Consider the following 20206-nt stretch of genomic DNA (forward strand, 5'->3'; position numbering starts at 1 on the left):
GGCGGACGGAAGGGGGCACAAACCTCTAATTGTTTCAACCATTAACTCCTGGACCCACCTGCATTCTCCCGGCTGGAAGCCTTCAGCCCTTCTCACACATCTCAGCAGGCCTTCCTCACCATCTAAGAAATGAAGTTTTAGCACTAGATGCTTAGCTACCCCATTTATAAGTTATTTTTGCTTTTGTCTGCTTCAGATTCTCTCACCTTTCTCTCTCTTGTTTCCCCCTCTGACTTTGCATCACAGATGATATCCCTTTGCGCGTTCCTGCAGAGGGACACTGGACAGCGTACCGGAGAATGACGTTTCACAAATAGTCCTGACCCCAGCCCGCTGCTCATTTGATTTCCATCTGCATTTACACCGTAAAGTTCAAGGACTCAGGGCTCCCTTGAAAGAGGCTTCATCTCTTGGTAAGCGCTCAGGACCAGGGTTCATCTTTGGGGACCTAAAATCATGCCATTCTCTGGCATGATGTGATAGGACCGTCAGGCAATTCAACCATCTTCATGACCCATGCTAATATGATGTAGGTACAGACGGCTTTGTCAAAACCACACCAGTCCAACCTTCACACACCCAACAATTTCTTCTCATATGCATTCCATGCAAATTTTAATTCCACCACTGCTTTAAGGAATTTCTGTCTTCTCTTCTCAGATCATGATATCCTAGTTACTTTCTCCTGAGAAACAGTGTCATGATCTTTACTGATGGAGAGACCATGGGTACAACAACTTTGTCCTTGAAGTTGAATGTATAAAGTTGGGGAAAACTATATGAATATCAGTATTACCATAGACTTTAAACGTTTTCATCCACTATTTATTAGAGTTGCAAAGAAGTAAACAATGTTCAACTTTGGTCTTAGATTTTTGGACACAGAGACCGTCCACGTGTGTCCGAGTTTTCACTTTTCTCCTTAAGATATGTTTTCCTTCAGCTTTATGGATTCACAATCATTATCATGTAAATGATAGAAAGCATCTAACACAAAACAAAAACCTTCAACAGTCACATTCCATTCTATTTCAGAGGTTTGACCCTTATCCAGTAAATTTCGCAGATGTCAAATGAAGCTGTCCAGATGTTCATACAAGCAAAACCAATACCCCTCACCTCAAAATCTGGCTCTGAATAAACCTGGAAGAGGACTCAGAATTTGGAGTTGTAGCCCTTGTAAGAACCAAACTCCCACGGTGATCAAAGCAGCCTGCCAAGGCACCAAGGCTGGGCCCTAAATTACTGCTTTTCAACACATCTCCTCAAAACCAAATGGGAAACAAGTGGAGTGCGTGAGTTATAGCACCCAAAAGGAGAAGGATGAGGCCCCAGGCTCCTCACAGATAGGTGGGTTGTCATCAACAGTGCTATGCCTCCCTACAAGGTAGCAGAGCATCATGGCAAAGGATAAATCTTTTATAAAGTGGATGTATGACACTCATGCAAACATAAAATGAACACGTGTCAAAGATCAGATTGAACCCATGATATAGTGCAAGGACCAGTAATAGGTTACGTTTGGTTCAAAGGAGAAATCCAAGAAATATATAAATATATTCACATGCAACAAGACTTACTGGAACGGATTAACAAATAGATGCAAAATGGTCTATTCATGGGGGAGCATCAATTGCATTCCACTGGCCACAATCCATTTGCATTTCCATGGACAAGAATCATCTGCATTATTATCAGCTTTCTACCATTTGCAGACTAAGAAAATAGCTCAGAGACAATGAACCCTGGAGATAACTTGGAAGGGTCTAACCCAAGACACTCATTCTGAGTCGTTTTTGTTTTGCTCATTTTGAAGTCCTTCACAATTTTTCCTGGCTCGCATAATCCCATTCCAACAGTGGGTTTTCCAAAAATTGTGATTTCTTTGACGTTTTCTTACTATTGTCTATAACGCATCCATTCAAAAATCCTCACACACCAACCAACAATGTTCCACAAATGATGTTAGAAACTGTCCACTCTTGTTTGAGTTTGAATACATCAAGATACGTCTTTGTATTGAGGGAAGAATGCATTTTATTGTTTTGTTGAAGTTTGGTTTTGCACAAGTTAATGCAATGCCATAGAACAGACTGGCGAACTCTCACCAATGGCCTGGCACCTGTTTTTGTACAGCTGGTGAGCTAAGAATTGTTTTTACATTTTTAAATGGTTAGGAAAAAATCAAGTTGCATGACATGTGAAAATTACATGAGATTCAAATTTCAGCGTCCATAAATAAAGTTTTATTGGAACACAGCCACACTCATTTGTTTATGTATTCTCTATCGCTGATTTCACGCGACAACGGCAGGCTGATTGTTGCCACAGAGACCTTGCGAGCTACAGAGCTACAGAGATGAAAATAGTTACTGTGATTTGCCGACCCTGGCATAAAGTACTAGACGCTAATTACAGTGTGTGTGTGTGTGTGTGTGTGTGTGTGTGTGTGTGTGTGTGAAGAATAAGCTTCCCCACACCAACGAACAAGTCTGCTCCATCCTCACACTATCTACCTGGAGATGCCATCAGTTCCCACAGGCAAAGGCTCAGTCCTAGAAGGATGCTTTCCTCTCACCACTTCAGCTTGTCATCTGTGCTTCTGACCACTAGCTGGAAATCAGACATTTCCACACCTCCCATTCCTTGAATTCAAGCAATTTCCTAGAATGGCTCACAGCACTCAGAGAAACGTGTTACTGACAACATCATCAGGTTATCATCTGGCACATAACTCAGGAACAGCCAGATGGAAGAGAAGCATGGGGCTTCCATACCCTCACCAAGGGCACTGCTTTCTCAGCACCTGGCTGTGTTCACCAACCTGGAGCCCTCCAAAGCCCTCCTTCTGCGTTTTTACGAAGGGTTCACTACATAGGTGGGATCGATTAAATCACCGGCCACTGAAGGCTGAACTCCTGCCCTTGTCTCCTCCCTGCAGGTCTGGGGGTGGAACTAGAATCCTCCACTTATGGAGGTCACCTTGGGCAGGATAAGTCTCACTTTAGGATCAGAGTTCTCAACTGCACTGTGAAAGAGTTACATTGGAATATTCCTTAAAGGCTTCTAGCTTCAGAATTCTTCTCTCCATCCTTCCAAAAAGAGCAATCCCAATGGTCCACATCACTCACATTCCCTCACCTCCACCCACCCATCTAACTTTTACCATAAACATCCAGAAGCTGGGGTCTCCTTCAAACACTTCTGTCTTTCGCAAATATTGCCATCCAGGTGAGTCGTGAATGACTTACAGGTTGTGAAAAACCTCGGGGGTGGGGGGGTGAGCAGAATCTGAGAGGGCCACGCTCACTTATACAATAACCAATTAACGGATGAGTTCAGGGGAACCCCAGAGTGGTAGAAAGGGAGGAGAGCTAGAATTGGAAAGGAATTACGGGATCAGCAAAGAGCAAAGGAAGGACGGATCCTCAAAGTGCACAAGTGCTCCAGCGGGTGAGTAAGGAGAAAGTGGGAAAGGTGGGTCATTGCAATACTGGGGACTCTTAAGGGATCCCGGGCTAATTTTTTCAAAGGAATGAAGTAAGATTTTTAAAAAGGGGATTTGCTCAGGAAGCCAAAACAGTAAAAAGTAACGGCAAAGACCAAACGTGCTGTTGTATTACTTAATCATGAGGGCCTGGGACACAGAACAATTCAGTGAGTATTTGTTGAAACTCAAATCATCAAACTCTATTAGAACAAGTAAATGAAATGTAAAGAGAATGTTAAAATAAAAACAGGGCTGCCTGGGTGGCTAAGTCGGTTAAGCGTCCGACTTCGGGTCAGGTCATGACCTCACGGTTCGAGAGTTTGAGCCTGCATTCGGCTCTGGGCTGACAGCTTAGAGCCTGGACCCTGCATCAGATTCTGTGTCTCTTCTCCTTGGCCTTTCCCTCTGCTCATGCTCGCTCTCTCTCTCTCTCTCTCTCTCTCTCTCAAAAATAAGATAAAATAAAAAATAATAAAAAAATTTTAAATAAAATAAAATAAAAACATAAGTGAAAAACCTGAACAAGCCATCCCATTGTGTTATATGGGAAAAATTAGGAAATTTACATTACATTTGGTATAGAATAATGTGTTAAGGGACAGATTTAATTAAAAGAAGTTCTTAAAATAATGTACATTGTCAAAACTAAACATTTTATTAGGACATTTTATTACGTTTTTATACCACCCCACTAATGTTTCATTCCAAAAAGTATTTAGGACTGCTTAGATTAAAACATTTAGATAAAAATGGGTTACAAAGATTTAGATAGAATAGAAAAATGCCTTTCGGTTTTATGCCAAAGGCATATGTTTACTATCTTAATTAGAAGATCTTGGGGTGCCCGTGTGGCTCAGTGAGGTGAGCATCTGACTCTATTTTGGCTCAAAGCATGATCTCATGGTTCATGAAATCAGGCCCCACATCAGGCTCTGAGCTGAGAGTGCAGAGTTTGCTTGGGATTTTCTGTCTCTCTCTCTCTCTCTCTCTCTGCCCCTTGTGGTCACATGCATGCATGTACACTCTCTCTCTCTCTAAATTAGTTAATTAATTAATTAACATTTTTAAAAAGTACAACCTTGGGGTGCCTATGTGGCTTAGTTGGTTGAGCGCCTGACTCTTGATTTTGGCTCAGAACACGATTTCATGGTTCGTGAGATCGAGCCCCAGATCTGCACAGAGCCCCCTTGCGATTCTCTCTCCCTCTCTGTCCCTCCCATGGTCACGAGTGCACTTTCTCTCTCTCAAGATAAAAAAAAAAAAAACATTAAAAAAAAAGAAACAGATGATCTTAATATTTAGTTATTACTAAAAGTGAAGTCCTGAAAATAAGTTATTCTAAAAGGCATCATTTTGGTAGATTTGGTATATTTTAAAAGTTTTGCCCCTTATCATCCTAAACTGACACTTAGTTCAGGTGTCAATTTTGCAAACAGTTTATTTTGGAGTACCCGTGTTCCTCTGGGCTACGTGTTTTCTCAGTGTGAGGAATCACCTTAATGGAAGAATTTCTAAGAAATCCATTTCTCCAGGCATTTGCGGAATGAAGCTGAACCAGTAGAACGGGCCATCTTTAAACAGCCTCTTCTTGATTTCCCATTGGACAATGGAGATTGAAGAGAGAGAAGGAGAAAACATTATTCTTTCCCTAGAGTTGGGCCACAATGTTTCCAGGAAGTTATACATTTCATAATAGCTATAGAAGTGGTCTGGGGGAAACCAAACGCCCCAGGGGCATCAACTTCTACAATGGGCAAAAGATCTTTTGTAATTTTTGTAAGGTTCTATGATACTTAAAATGTGTGGAGAACACGATGGGAAAACTACTGGCTTCTGACTCCATCAGAACCCAGTTCAAATCCCATCTCTGGTACTTGCCAGTACTTAGTAGCTGAGTGACATTATACAAAGATCATGCAAACTTCCTAAGCATCCGTGAAACAGAGATGGTCATGCCAATTACAGAGTCAAGATCAGGTTCACTGATTCAGGTCCATCTTCACAGGACAACAACAAAAAAGTAAAAACAGTGACTTAAGTAACATAGAAAATTTTCTTTCATGTGTAAATAATTTAAGAAGTCTAAGACTTATAATGGGGACTCCATGGCATCAAAGACCCAGATACCCTCTGTCTTTCTTATTGGTTATTCTCACACTGGCCTCCATCGTCAAGGTAACTCATGGACCAAGACGGCTGCAGGAGCCCCTACCATCGGTCTGCATCCTAAGCAGTAGAGGACAGAGAAGGGGAACAGCCAGGAGTGCATTTTCTAGCTAAATCAGTTTCCTATAGAGAGGCATTTCAAAAGTCCTTCACGATCATTCCAATTGCATTGAATAGGCTTTTAATAACTTAGCAGCAAAAAAGCTTTGGGAAATGTAGACGATTAATTCTAGGTGATAATGTGCTCAGGTGAAGAACTAGGTTTGGGTTAGTAGAGGAGAAAGTGGATTAGGAGGTAAAGAGCAATCCACCTGCCTACATTAGAGAGTATTTCATGAGAATTACAATTCCTGTATGTAACAAGCCCCTGACGGGGCTCCACACGTACCACATGCCTAGTAAATTCCACTCTTGTTTTCCGCCATATAAGAATATGCTGAGAAGAGAGCTGTGTTCTTAGTGTCTTTTATAATTGCAGGGGCGCCTGGGTGGCGCAGTCGGTTAAGCGTCCGACTTCAGCCAGGTCACGATCTCGCGGTCCGTGAGTTCGAGCCCCGCGTCAGGCTCTGGGCTGATGGCTCAGAGCCTGGAGCCTGTTTCCGATTCTGTGTCTCCCTCTCTCTCTGCCCCTCCCCCGTTCATGCTCTGTCTCTCTCTGTCCCAAAAATAAATAAACGTTGAAAAAAAAAATTTTATAATTGCCAAAATGCACAGAGCAGTGTTCTCAGTCTCGGCGTTTCTGACACTTAGACCAGATGACTCCGGCTGTACAGGGCTGTGCTGTGTGCTGTATGCTGTTTTTCAGCATCCCTGACCTCCACCCACCAGATGCCTGTGGCTTTCCACCATCAGTTGTGACAAAGAAAACTATCTCCAGCCATTGCCAAATGTCCCCTTGGGAGCAAGATCGCCCCAGGCTGAGAACTACTACCTAAGCCTACAATGTCCTACAATGGACAATGAATGAGTCACTACTCTATATTATCTAGGAGTCTGAGTTCATAGTGCTGATGTCATTATGGAGAACAGAGTACAGGGCAAAGCTGTAGATTTTCCTAATGGACAATAATCAATCTTGCAAATTCGTACATATGCAAAATGGATTACATATTACTTTTCTCCTAAATGTAATGCAGTAAAGATGTACTTTGAGGAAGGACAAAATGTAATGTACAGGTTTCATTCATTCATTCATAGTGGCTGCTTACTTTCTGGTGAAGGAGACAGACTCTGAGAGATAAAGGAATAACTCCATGGTGCCACGTTAGGGTGTAAATGAAGCATGCAAATGGCGGGGGTGATCTGGGGAGGCAAGGCTGAGATGGGAATGAGGGGTGGGGGTGAACTGGGTGTCTCTCTGAGGAAGGAGGGCTCTGTGGGGAGAGGAGAGCAACCGCGAAGGGCTGTAAAGTAGGAGGAGATGAAGTTGGAGAGAGTTGGAGACACAGGGCCAATGTTTTGGTCTGAGCAAGATGGAGAGAGATCAGAAGGTGTGAGGTACACAGCAGCATGACTCAGCGTATACGTGTAGAGGGTCTTTCCAGCAGCCCTGTGGGGACTACACGGAGGCAAAAGAGGAGGCTGGGAGACACAACAGGAAGTTCATGGATTGGTCCAGGCAAGAGATGATGGCCCACGGACCAGGGGCAGGGGTGGGGGCAGTGAGATCGGAGGAAGAGCCCATATTTGCAGACGGTAAGCAGAAATGATGAGCACGTGTGGTTTCTATAAAACATTATGTAAACCTTGTCTATCATCATTACTTCTGGGTGTTATTTCTTACTCTTCAGTCCCAATATTTGTTCAAAATAGGTTTTGAAGTTGTTCCTTTCTGTTAGCACGATGCAGAAGGCAGCGTTCTAAACTTTGGAACATGTCTACCCCTTTGGTGAGTGATTCCAGGACTGTCATCAAATATGTATGTGCTTGAATTTTCCCATTTGTAAAATGGAGTTACTATCACTCACCATTTACCTCATTAACCTAAAGATTAAGAGGAAAAGACTACATAGGCTCCACAAATCTCAAAAGAAATGCAAACTGTAATTATCTGCAAATGTGCCCAGTGGTGAAAATTTCCAAAGGAGATAGACCGTGATTAATATGTAAGATTCATTCCCAAAGATTCAGACTAAAGACAACCCTTAAACTTATGTCAGCTTTGTACTATATTCCAAAGTTGCTGGTGGGGTTAGCTGTGACTTATTAATGCATTCTTGCTCTCAGGCAAAAAGGAATTGATTTCTCTGCTTGTGAAATTCAGTCTCTCGTGTCAGCCTTGATCATTCGATAACAAGATATGGTTTAACAACCTGCTGTCCCGGCAGGGCGAAGGGTGTTTAATTAGGATACTTAAAAGAAAAAAGAGTTGAAATGAACTTTTCCATTCAAATTTCTTTGAAGGGTGTAAAAAAGAACTACTTTTTTTTTTAACGTAATAGGGAAAAAAGGGGTAGCTTAAATGAGAGAATGCTGGCAATTCGTGTAATACTCAACTAATATAAAACTGGACAAAAGCAGTACTTAGGAGACTTTATCAGCATCATGGCATCATCTCTCTCTCTCTTCCTCTCTATGTTTATATACACACATACTTACCTGCAATCGTGACATAAACAAGTTACCCAACATTCCAACTAAAGAACAATTAATATAATAGACACCAGAAAATGTCTTCTCAGAACAAATGTTTATGTTATTACATAAAAAGAGGAACAGTGCCCAATCCAGACATGTCATTTCTGCCCAAGATTTAGCAAGTCAGAGCTAAGCAAAGCTTATTTTCACCAGATTATTTCACATTCACCTAAGAATTCTGTTCTATCTTGAGTGATAGTCACATGTATCCCATGATATAATGTGTGCATGGATGTTGGAACGTTATCATTATAATAAAGTTCTTGGCTTAGGAATATTATGCTACAATCATTTACTGTGAGATATGTGTTTGAAAGACCTCTCCAAATAATCGTGTTCCTCATAAATATGCTGTTTCAGTATTATGTATGGCTCAGATAAAATTTTAGTCATACAATAAAGGACTGTTTCAATTTTCGGTCTAATAGTAATGTTTATGACATAAATTTCGTCAAACGCTATTATGATCCCAAAGTTGCCAATATTTTTAGCCAGTAGTAAACTTTACTCATTTATATACTACATATTACAAATACATATATATTCTTTTTTTTTTCTTAATTTGCAATGTTTTGGGATTGAGGTAAAATGTATGCTATGAAATGTATGAATGGCAACTTCAGAGTGTGTGTGTGTGCAGGAAGGAATATTCAAAAATGGAGAAGACACTTTTGAATTTAAAGGATCAAACTAACCAGCAATTCTAAATGTTCGGCAACCAATTCCAACCTGCGTGTGGATGGTCGGGGGACAGTTTACCCCAGCCGTTCACCAACGTTCCCGCATCAGCTGAGTGTCCTACAATTTAACTCAATTCTGAAACCATGTACCTGGCGACAGTATCAGATTGTACCAGTTAAGGGCTCAGTCCCAGGAGGCTGCTCCCCAACCCCTCCTCCATGCCCCCCACACCCATTTTGATGCCAACCTGGCAAGTCCCCTTGTCACCTGTGCTTCTGACTGAGCTGGTGTAGATGGGAGGGTCCAATTGATCCTCTCATTGGTTTCCATTCATTTGCTCGGGCGGCTCACCAGGACACATGAGAATCACTTTACTTACTAGTAATTAATCAGTTTAGACGGGTTTATTATAAACAGATGTTAACTCAGGAACAGCCAGATGGAACCGAAGCCCAAAGCAACGCACAGGGAAATGACGATGATGTTCCGGGTACATCACCTGTCCCCAAATCTACATCTGCACGTGTTTACCAGACTGCAAGCTCTCCGAACACCCTCTTTTCTTGTTTTTGCTTTTAAATGGAGGCTTCCTAACCTAAGCAAAATTGATTAAATCATTGGCAGTTGATGGTTGATTCAGCCTCCAGCCCTCTCCCCTCCCTGGCAATCAGGGGCAGGGGTGCTGGAAGTTCCAACCTTCTATTCAGAGTGGGTTCCCCTAGCAATGAGCCCCCATCCTCAGACGTGTTCCAAAAGTCACCTCATTCACATAAACCCCACTGTGATGGCCAGGGGTCATTATGATGGTAAGGGGAGGACACCCATTCACCTGTAGAGCTCTGAAGGGATTCTAGAAACTGAGGACAAGAGACCAAATATAACAAAAGACGTTACCATTGCTCTTACTGCTCAGAAAATTCCAAGGTTTTGGGAGCTGTGAGCCAAGAACCGTAGAGAAAGATCAAATATATGGAAAGTATATTTTGGTCATCTGAATGACCAACTGTGCATTTCTTATGAGTGACAGTATCGCAAATTCCTGCAAATCAAACTACGTACAAAATCACGTAAGGGTAGGTAGGATGCAGTAAACCTTCTGGTTCCAACCCGAAGATGTTTTCTCCTTAAAATTTATTTGGATTGAAAAAGGTACAAACAGAGAAATAAGGCGACATACAGAAGAACCGCCACAGGTATCTTGATTGAACTGAATTTGCACGTGATGAAACGTCACAGACAGATATACATACATTGCACCCGTGTCGGTTCTCTGCTTCTAATGGTGTTCTACAAACATGGAAAGCGTAAGCATTTGGTGGGGAATGGATGAACAGTACACGTACCTTCTCTGCTGTCTTTGCCACTTCCTGTGACTCTACAATCATTCCAAAATTAAACGCTTTTAACAACACGGATACAGTTGTAGGGAACATACCTTAGAACACTGCTTGTGATTCTGACACCAAACCAGGGAACCGTTGTTCTGCAAAAAGAAAAAGAAATATTGGCTCATTCAATAATTTTCTAACTCATGGCTACATAGTGTGAATTTCATTTTTCAATATTGTCATTAACAAAAGACCCGTTTTTGCCCTCCTATCATTCTCTCTTCCTAAAATAGAAAGTGCACTTCTAATGTAAGTCCAATTTTGGCCTTGACCCCATGATAGAAACAAAGACATATAAATTAATGAGGATTTCAAGCTGCCTAAAAGGAAAAGTGTCTGAGCCATGTCTCCTGCTGGCTGCCTGGGAGTCAGACCTCACTGAAAAGCCTTCTCTTTCCCTGTCACTGGATGTGTGACGGGGGACAAGGGATTTACTATCCGTGTACCTCAACTGATCCATCTGTAAGACATAACCATATGCCACGCGTGAGGTCACTGGCATAAGGAAATGAAATAATACCCACACGCCAGTTAGCACGGCCTGATATTCACTCGGTACAGAACAAAGATTAGGACTATGGTTTACTGTCTCTAACGTTAGCATTTCTGCTGGGAAATCTCTTACTCCACATGACTGACATCTTGGTCACGACTCCTCCTTTGGCTCGGATAGGTTACATGAGTGTGTGTTAGGCTGGGGTAGCTGGTAGGGATAGTAAAACCAACCACCCCATAATTTAGATGTCGTGGCCTCCAGCTCTTGGAAGTTCACGGTTGGGTATGGCATCAAGTAAGTCCATTTCCTCTGTCTGAATCTCTAAACTTTGAATTTTGACAACATCATATTCTATTCATAGATTAGTATTACACTGGCGCTCAGTTCAGAGAAAAGAAAATTAATATATCTTCTTAAAAATCCTTTTATAACAAGCTCATGGAGATATAATGTATACACAGAAAGCACACTGTTTTAAAGTATAGAAACCAGCGGTCTGTAGTAAAAAGTATGCTCTAAATACTAAAAGGTATATTCAGAAGGCTGTGCAACCATCACCACTATCTGTTTTTGGAACATTTTCACCAGCCCAGAAAGAAACATGTATCCCTTAGCACTCACTCCGCCATCTCCCTCCCTCCAGCCCCTGGCAACCACTCACCTACTTTCCTTTTCTACGGACTGATTCTGGAAACCTCATGGAAAAGGGATTATACAACATGTGGCCTTTTGTGTCTGGATTCTTTCACTGGGCATCATGTTTTACATTTTGCTAAACGGTATGGTATTTTTGCTCTGTCTGCATTGCCACAAAAACCATACGTCATTCCTTTTTATTGTCCAATCCCATTGTATGGATATACCACATTTTTCTCTTCTGCTCCCAATAATCTGTCTCCATATATCTTATGTCCAATAGTATATGTTCTTAATCTAGGATTCCTACTGAGTCAATCTCATCTGTATAGGATCAGAAAGTTTCCTCCACTAGGCTCGGATCATCGTGCTAAATGGCCTCAGCCCCACGTTAAAGCTTTAGCTGTTACATCTATCACATGGCCCTAACTCTCTTCGGCAGCCTTATATCCCCAGATCCCAGAATGTACCTCCAGTTTCAGCTAAACTAAGATCAACCTACCCGTCTTCCTACTGACCCGGCCCAGCTTCCACCCCGATCCCTTCTAAGTCTTTCTTTTCCTGGATAGATGGGGAGGACCTCTGGAGAACCTAAGGGTGTCTTCACTGCTTCTGCATTTGCTGGGCTGCTCTGGAGAGAAGTATGTACCCCATCCTCTCTTGTCTTAGGATATAGGTCTTTTATTTAAGTCAGCTCCCAAACTAGACTGTGGTCCCAGACACAGCGCTTCCTCTTTCCTCTTTGCTTCAATGCTTCACACCAGCAAATGGACCAGCTCCTGATTCTCACAGAGACGGCTTCCATCAAAGGTCACGTGAGAGACACTGGGGCTGCAAAGTCAGCATGGCAACTGCTGCCTGGCTGATACGGTAACACCAATGGGGTAATATGCCTTTGACAGGATTATTATCAATAAATGGTACTATCGTACTAATGACCACATCTACACAGCAGGCACTTGCTTTGGTGTTTGCCATATTCAGCCTCCCCAGGCATCCCATGTAATGACATAAACTTCATTTACCCATTTTTAAAGTCAAGAAACTGGGAAGCCAAGTAAAATATCCACATTCATGAAGCAAATGGTTAAACACAGTTGTCACACCACAATGGGTAAAGGTTCAGCTAAACAAAGGGTGACTTTTATGGAGCATTTTGAAGGAAATCTCCAGACTCAGAACCTTGGAAGGACGGGAATGAATTGGTTGGGATGGTCCTGAGTATCGTACATTCCAGAAGCAGCAGATCAGATTGAGGGGTTGAAGCAGAGAATAGGAGGGGTGGTTGGGTAAATAGATAGAACGCAGATTACAGTGGATTTGGACTTATTGCTGGAAATAAAATGTGTTATGTCGTACATGTCAGAGGGTTAAAAAAAAAAAAAGGAGAGGATTGGACAAGTCGTGTACCTACAACACCTTGACTAGTTTCCTTTTGTTTCCTTTGACTATAGATAAAATGGCCAGACCTCAACAACAAAACACCAAAACTCCAGCAAAGACTGCCTTCGGCTGCCCAGCAAATGCATCCTCTAGTGCCTGGCACCATGCGGAAACCCAGTGCTCCCCATGGTATTGGCTCATACACCTGTCAAAATTACAGAGAAACTAATAGTCACAGAGCCTATCTGCTAAGCTGTTTACATTCGGGGGGAATTAACATCAATGCATTTCCTCAACCAAGGCATTTTCATTTTAAGCAAAATTTCCCACTAATCACAAAATGAAAAACTATCATTATATACAGAAATATTTGGGGCAATAGCAAGCAAGCATGAAAGATCATTTTGGTCGTAATAGTTTTTTTTTGTCACTGAAGACAGTATGTCCTAGAATGCTTAAGAAGATTAAAATTATAATCCACATAAAGTATTGAGCAAAATGTTTGGCACGGAGTTAGAGGTCAGAAAAAAAGTCCATTATGATTGACGTTACTTTGTTTGCCACGATTATTGTTTTCAGGAGTCGGGGAGTAATCCTGTACTTAAAATCTCCCAGTTCCTCTGTATAACCCAATGCAATCTTATTAGTGAGGCTCAGAAGAGGCAGCCCATCATGTTTTTCTCCTTGGATGGTAACAATCCTGCCATGTTTGCCAATATGATGACTGGGCAATGGTATTCTTTTTGGTTTAATTTCCTTCAGCCATTTGTATTTCCTTTAGAGTGAACAGTCTGTGCATTTTACCATTTCTTTTCTGAATCCTTAACGATAGCCATTGTAGCAGCTACGAGGGCCAATTAGATTGAATAATCATTTGTCTATAATAGGTGTTGTAGAAATTTTCCAGTGATCGTTGGCCTTTTGACTTTATGCATGAGGTTTGCTCCATGAAAAAATTTTCTATACACACACACAAACATGCACACACATAGATATGTGTCTCTACATTTCCTTTTGGTGTTTTAAGTTTCCTGTTTTTCTTAAAACAACCCCCCCCCCTCCCGCCCATGTAAAGGTTTTGCAGCTGTTCTGTGCTTTTGCCTTTATCAATCAGCCTTTGGCATTCTATTTATCTCTACAAAGAACATCTAAAAATCCTGCCTAATAGCATCAAGGATGTGGGTAAACCCCTGATTTAACTCCAGCTACTGTGTTTCAGCCAGGTGCACACACACTACCATCCACCTACATTGCTTACCTGTGATGCTCTTTGAGCAGGAGAGTAATGGAAAAATACAAGAATCCAGTAGTTTTCAACAACCCGCCCCAGGGGAAGTTCTTAGTCAGATTACAATAGCCTTCCCCAGTTAAGCCACTTGACAACAAAAATAAAATACAGTATTGGCAATCAAGTCTTGTTCTGGGTTAAAGCCAGCAAAGATAAAGAGTCAAAGTACATCAGACAAGAAAGGCGTTTGCCTGTTGAATCATTATTGTAACCTCCAGGTAGGATCAGACAGCGGGACTTTGGTAATTATATAAAGATTACATCCTGTATTTTATTGGTTTAACTAGATCAAACATGAATGCTAGTCAATCCAACTTTCAAAGAGTTTATATAAGTTCACTCAACTGCACCCAGACATTATTTCAATGACATTTTCAAAGTCTCTTCTAGCCTTTTGATTTTTTTTCTCCTTAAAGAAAAATAATTCTTCAAAAGCTTCAGGTAAAGAAAACACTTCGTTCCCTCAAAGACAACCCACAAGGATAAAGATAAATGAAAACTAGCTATCGAGATACAACCATTTGAAAAAAGAAAAGAGAATGAGAACAGATCCCACATATTTTCCTTAACATAACCAAGTGTAGGTGTGGAACAAGGACTAATCAATTTTCCATTTCAGAAACATAGCACTAAGCCATTGGCCAACAGCAGTATGGAACATTTGAAATTGAAACTATCCCAGAAAACCCACTATGGACCAAACATTTACCATTCGACCCTACAAACTGTGACTTTCAGTTAACCATTTTGTTCTTATATTAAACACAAGTTTTTGGGGGCGCTTGGGTGGCTCCGTCAGTTAAGGATCTGCTCAGGTCAGGATCTCAGGGTTCATGGGTTCAAGCCTTACATCGGGCTCTGTGCTGACAGTAGCCAGCCTGATGTGGAGCTTGAACCCACAAACCCTGAGATCCTGACCTGAGCCAAAGTCTGTCACTTAACCGAATGAGCCCGAGAGAGAGAGAGAGAGAGAGAGAGAGAGAGAGAGAGAGAGAATGAATCTGAAGCAAGCTCCATTGTCAGCTCCATGCAGGGCCTGACCGGGCTCAATCTCACAACTGTGAGATTATGATCTGAGCCAAAGTCAAAAGTCAGATGCTTAATTGACTGAGCCACCCAGGGACCCCTCATTGTTAAGTTTTTTAAAATGAAAACATTGAGGGGAGCCTGACTGACTTAGTCAGAAGAGCCTGTGACTCTTAATCTCAGGGTTGTGAGTTCAAGCCCCACACTGGGTGTAGAGATTATGTAAATAAATAGAATTTTTTTAAAAAATAAAAAATAAAATGAAGGCATGGATTAAAATTTAGGAATTCACTTTAATCCAGAATAATTTCCTATTAATTTGAACCATGGAATAATATACTTAATTTCATTTGTTATCATAAGGATGTGCTTTTCTACTGTTAACATACTTGGAACTTTCTCACACATTCCACAGCAGCTAAAAGATAACATAACAGAAGGACATTGGATGAGGCATTTATGTGGCTTGAACTATTTTTTTTATTTTTATTGTTATTTTGAGAGAGAGCACAAGCACAGGAGGGGCAGAGAGAAGGAGAGACAGAACCCCAAGCAGGCTCCACACCATCAGGGCAGAGCCTGATGTGGGGCTCAAACTCACGAACTGTGAGGTCATGACCTGAGCCAAGATTGAGAGTCAGACCCTTAACCAAATGAGCCACTCTGGTGAGAGATGTTCATCATAGGACAGGCTATTCATATGTGGGAGCACGCAGTCTACAGATCTCTGTACTTCCTACTCAGTTTTGCTGTGAACCTAAAACTACTCTAAAAAATAAAATCTACTGGGTGCCAGTTAAGCATGTGACTTCAGCTTGGGTCATTATCTCACGGTTCATGAGTTCAAGCCCCGCATAGGGCTCCATGCTCAGAGTGTGGAGCTTGGTTGGGATTCTCTCTCTCTCTCTCTCTCTCTCTCTCTCTCTCTCTCTCTCTCTCCCCTCTCCTTCCGTCTCCCCTTGCCCCCTGCTTGTGCTCTTGTCACTCTCAAAATAAATAAACTTTAAAAAAATCTACTTCAAAGGATAGGAAAAAAAAGAGAGCTTTGTGTTTATACTTGTTCGTAAGTAGGATCTCTTTCTAATGTTATGGATCACTCTCAGTTATTCGATGGCCTTTCATCCCCTACTCCCTCTCAAAAAATTCTCTCTGGATTCTACAAATATCTCACATTGAGCTGAATTCTGTAGAACAACATTTGGCCATACACAACGTACCTCTCTCCAAATGCCCAGCACTGGAATGCATGCCTGGCCACACTGTCTGGGTGTCACCTCTTCACACTCTGCAGCTTGTTTGGGAATGAGAACCTTCCATCAGGAACCTGTGCCTCTGCCAAGCCAGACCCCCATGTGTCCTTTGGGTCACTGCAAATGCTACTTCTTTGAGGAAGCCTTCCCTGACCACCTACGCCCTGACTATCACAGACCCCCTGTTACACACACTCGTGCAAGCTCCCTGCACTTGTCCTCCAAAACACTCTATTGTGGTGGACACACAGAAATCTACTTGTGTTGCTTCCAGTTACTGACCATCTGCCTGAGAACACATTAGAGACACAGTCTGTCTATATCTTTTCTTTACAGTTGGCTCCCTCACAACCTCAACAAATATTACTGATGAAATAAGTAAACGAATGGATAAGGAGTCGTACAAAAAATTTACACTTTAATCATTAGGTCATGAGGAGGTAAAAAGGATGAAATGAGTAGACTGAACACCTTCTTGGACAGGTGATTTTAGGAAGTGGGTTCACTATTCTGTTTCCACTCATCATGGCAATATTAAAAATGGAACCAAAGCTTGCATGCAGTATAAAATATAAATTATTTAAGACATAACCGTGCTAATTATCTTGGTACAGACGCATGTAATTAAAGTTATCTAAAGAAAATTTATAGAACAGCCAAGTGCCAGACTATGCCATATGGGAAAACATTACATTTTATTAACATTTTACTATGAATTTTGACAAGGAATATTCCAAAGGATTCTACATGTAGGAGACTATCAGATCAAGACAGAATTTTTACTCCTTAGTGTCCCTATGAGAATGGTAGGACCCACCAGGGGATCAGAAGACTGGTTTTTCTTAGGACGTTTCAAGCATCAGTCTACCAAGTTTAATCTCCGGAAGGATATGCTAGTTACTGATGCATTCTTACAGTTAAGATTTCAGAGATGTATTGTCTAAAGCCATATTTCTATTTTCCAGAGACACCTCCACTAAGATGAGCCATCTCCATGGAATCACATAAAACCTTGGAAGATTTCAAGGCAGAATAAATGACTTAGGCTGAAATAAATCCAGCCATAAGGAGGTTTAGAGGGAGCATTAAAGGTAATAACTAAAATTTAGTAAATGACTCGTTTTACAAAGCAAGGGAAGCGTGAGAGCAGAGTACCTGCTATAAATTGAACACCGAAAGCATTGTTGATGGGAGACCTGAGCAATAAAGAACGGTCCCTATAAATGTCAGTCTCCTTCCCTCCTTCTCATTCATCACTCTGAAATGTTTACTTCACGTGCCAATTGTGCGTGAGTTCCTCCGATTCCAGGAACCTCTCGCCAATCGCCGTTTCGGCTCTTCTAGAAGGTAAACACACGCCTGTGGACTAAAGTGGTGAGTCCCGCCAGGCAGACCTGTCACGTTTACTGTGTAGGAACAACCGCCCGCCTTCCCCAAGGTGGGCACCATGGTCAGCCACACCTGCATCTTCTTTCTTCTTTCTTCTTCTTCTTCTTCTTCTTCTTCTTCTTCTTCTTCTTCCTTCTTCTTCTTCCTTCTTCTTCTTCTTCTTCTTCTTCTTCCTCCTTCTTCTTCCTCCTTCTTCTTCCTCCTTCTTCTTCTTCTTCTTCCTCCTTCTTCTTCCTCCTTCTTCTTCCTCCTTCTTCTTCCTCCTTCTTCTTCCTCCTTCTTCTTCTTCTTCTTCTTCTTCTTCTTCTTCCTCCTCCTCCTTCTTCTTCCTCCTTCTTCTTCTTCTTCTTCTTCCTCCTTCTTCTTCCTCCTTCTTCTTCCTCCTTCTTCTTCTTCCTTCTTCTTCTTCTTCTTCTTCTTCTTCTTCTTCTTCTTCTTCCTCCTCCTCCTCCTCCTCCTCCTCCTCCTCCTTTCTCTTCCTCTTCTTCAAAGCTTTCCTGACTTTAATCATTTGTGTGTGTGATGTTGACAAAGATAAGACTGGGAAGAGGAGAAGGAGCAGTAAGGGAGAAGGAAGGGGACAGAGCAGGGAAGGAGGACAGAAAGAATCCAAAGAGACCGGAGCAAATGGCATATTGAGTCTCTGGGCATAAACCTGAGATATAAAGACTTATTTCTATATAAAATAATATAAATATAAAAGCAGAAATTATTTTTGGCATCAAAAGGCACAGGGAAATCTGCACTAAGATCACTGCACTTAAAGACACTGGCGTGGGGACCTCCACTGGCTCAGTGGGCTGCATATCAGTGGTCCCTTCAGCAGGTGTCTGAGTGGGGATGTGGCAGCATCTGAACTTTTGATGGTAGGTTCAGTTCTATAGGTTCAGCTCAGCCTCTATGGCAACCACCAGTACTGTCCAGTCTGGGACACGGGGTCCCCACTAACATGGGGCCCCAGGTACACCTGCTGTATTGCACGGGAATTCGAGACAAAGCACAGAAAGAAAGATTGGCAGAAATGAAAAGGGCAATGAGTTCTAGAAGCAAGAGTAACGTCCAGGATCCAGCTTGTTGGATGTAGAATATGTCCCTTCAACAGCCTGAGGCAAAGCTGTGAGACACTGTGCTTCTTTGAGATGCACCGCCAGACTGTCCCCAAAGTCAGGGTGCGCTTTCCCCAACTGTAGTTTGGTGTGACGCCGTGAATGTTGGCCTGGTAGCAGCCGTGACATGGCGGTCAACATTCCATGAACGTGACCTTGGTCCCAGCCGTGCTTACTGTCACCAATGACACTGAGTTCTGTATGTTGTTGGTTGTACACATGTTGGGTTTAACTGCCGTTTAAAGTGAGATGAACGTAATTAGGCAATGATTTGGCATTGAAAGGCAAAATTGTGGTGTACACAGAATGAAGGAGTCCAGGTAAGACTCACGGCCACGAGACTGCACTGTCCTATTTTCTTGCCACTAGTAACGAATACGTTACAGGATTGAAGCAATGGGACACAGAACGAGGTATGCCACGTGATTACCGATAGATGAACAAAAAAGTGCCAATGGACACAGAAGAAATTACCAAACCTCCCGGACCAGATAGAACGTATGACAAAGCAACAAGGTATTAGTGTGACCCAGTGATGCGTCTTTTAACAAAGACCATCTCCGAGCCTGTGTCTTGATTTTAGTACAATGTTTGTTTCTTGGGGTTGCATAAAAATAGATGTTCCATCCATGGCTGCTTCTTAGATTCACTGAAATCTCATACAAATTTATGTTGGCCCTCTACCAATTCCTTGTCTTTGCCACACTGACACATCTTTGAGAGTTACTCTCGGGCAGGCTACCCCTGCCTTCCCCAGTCTGCTTTCAGGAAACGATTAGTGAAGGACTTCTGAAACCGATCCGTATGTTACAGACAGTAGCCTGCGATTCTAAGCAGTGAGGTGTTATCAGTGGCCGGATGGAGGTCCACTGAGGACACTCAGTGTGAGTTTCGATGGCCTCCCGTATGGAAAGTACATATAGACAGGACTACCCAGGAAATTAAAAGGGGAAGGACCAGTAATAACAATGCTTCCAAAATTGCTGGTGCAAAGAATCACCCACGGAATCTGTTAGACATTGCGGTTCTCCGGGACTGACTCAGTAGATCTTGATCTGACCCTGGAATCTGTACACCGACAGACGCCCTAAATGTTTCTTATAATGGGACACACGTGGTCAACGCTAGGCCAACAGATTGTCCGAACTTTGAGGGATTATGGAACGAAGGCCCAGTGATGAAAGACACAGAGCAGTTGTAGAAACCAAAAAAAGCATGAAAATGGTTAAGTGTTTGTGCTCAGGGAGGAAAAGTGTAGTTTAAAAAGTAT

General features: G+C 42.1%; 1 protein-coding gene across 4 annotated transcripts in view; it reads right to left on the bottom strand.

Annotated features, from left to right (window-relative positions):
* The window catches only part of ANOS1 (anosmin 1), a 188997-nt gene that overhangs the window by 142556 nt on the left and 26235 nt on the right, over positions 1-20206 (bottom strand). For 3 of the 4 annotated variants that reach the window (XM_047843331.1, XM_047843333.1, XM_047843330.1), the window contains exon 2: positions 10410-10457. In XM_047843331.1, the coding sequence (XP_047699287.1) occupies positions 10410-10457 (48 nt within the window). Of the gene's footprint in view, positions 1-58; positions 123-10409; positions 10458-20206 lie in introns of those variants that run through there. The other variant, XM_047843334.1, reaches the window with a different exon arrangement.

The sequence above is a fragment of the Prionailurus viverrinus genome, chromosome X (assembly GCF_022837055.1).
Source record: "Prionailurus viverrinus isolate Anna chromosome X, UM_Priviv_1.0, whole genome shotgun sequence".
Classification (NCBI taxonomy): domain Eukaryota; kingdom Metazoa; phylum Chordata; class Mammalia; order Carnivora; family Felidae; genus Prionailurus; species Prionailurus viverrinus.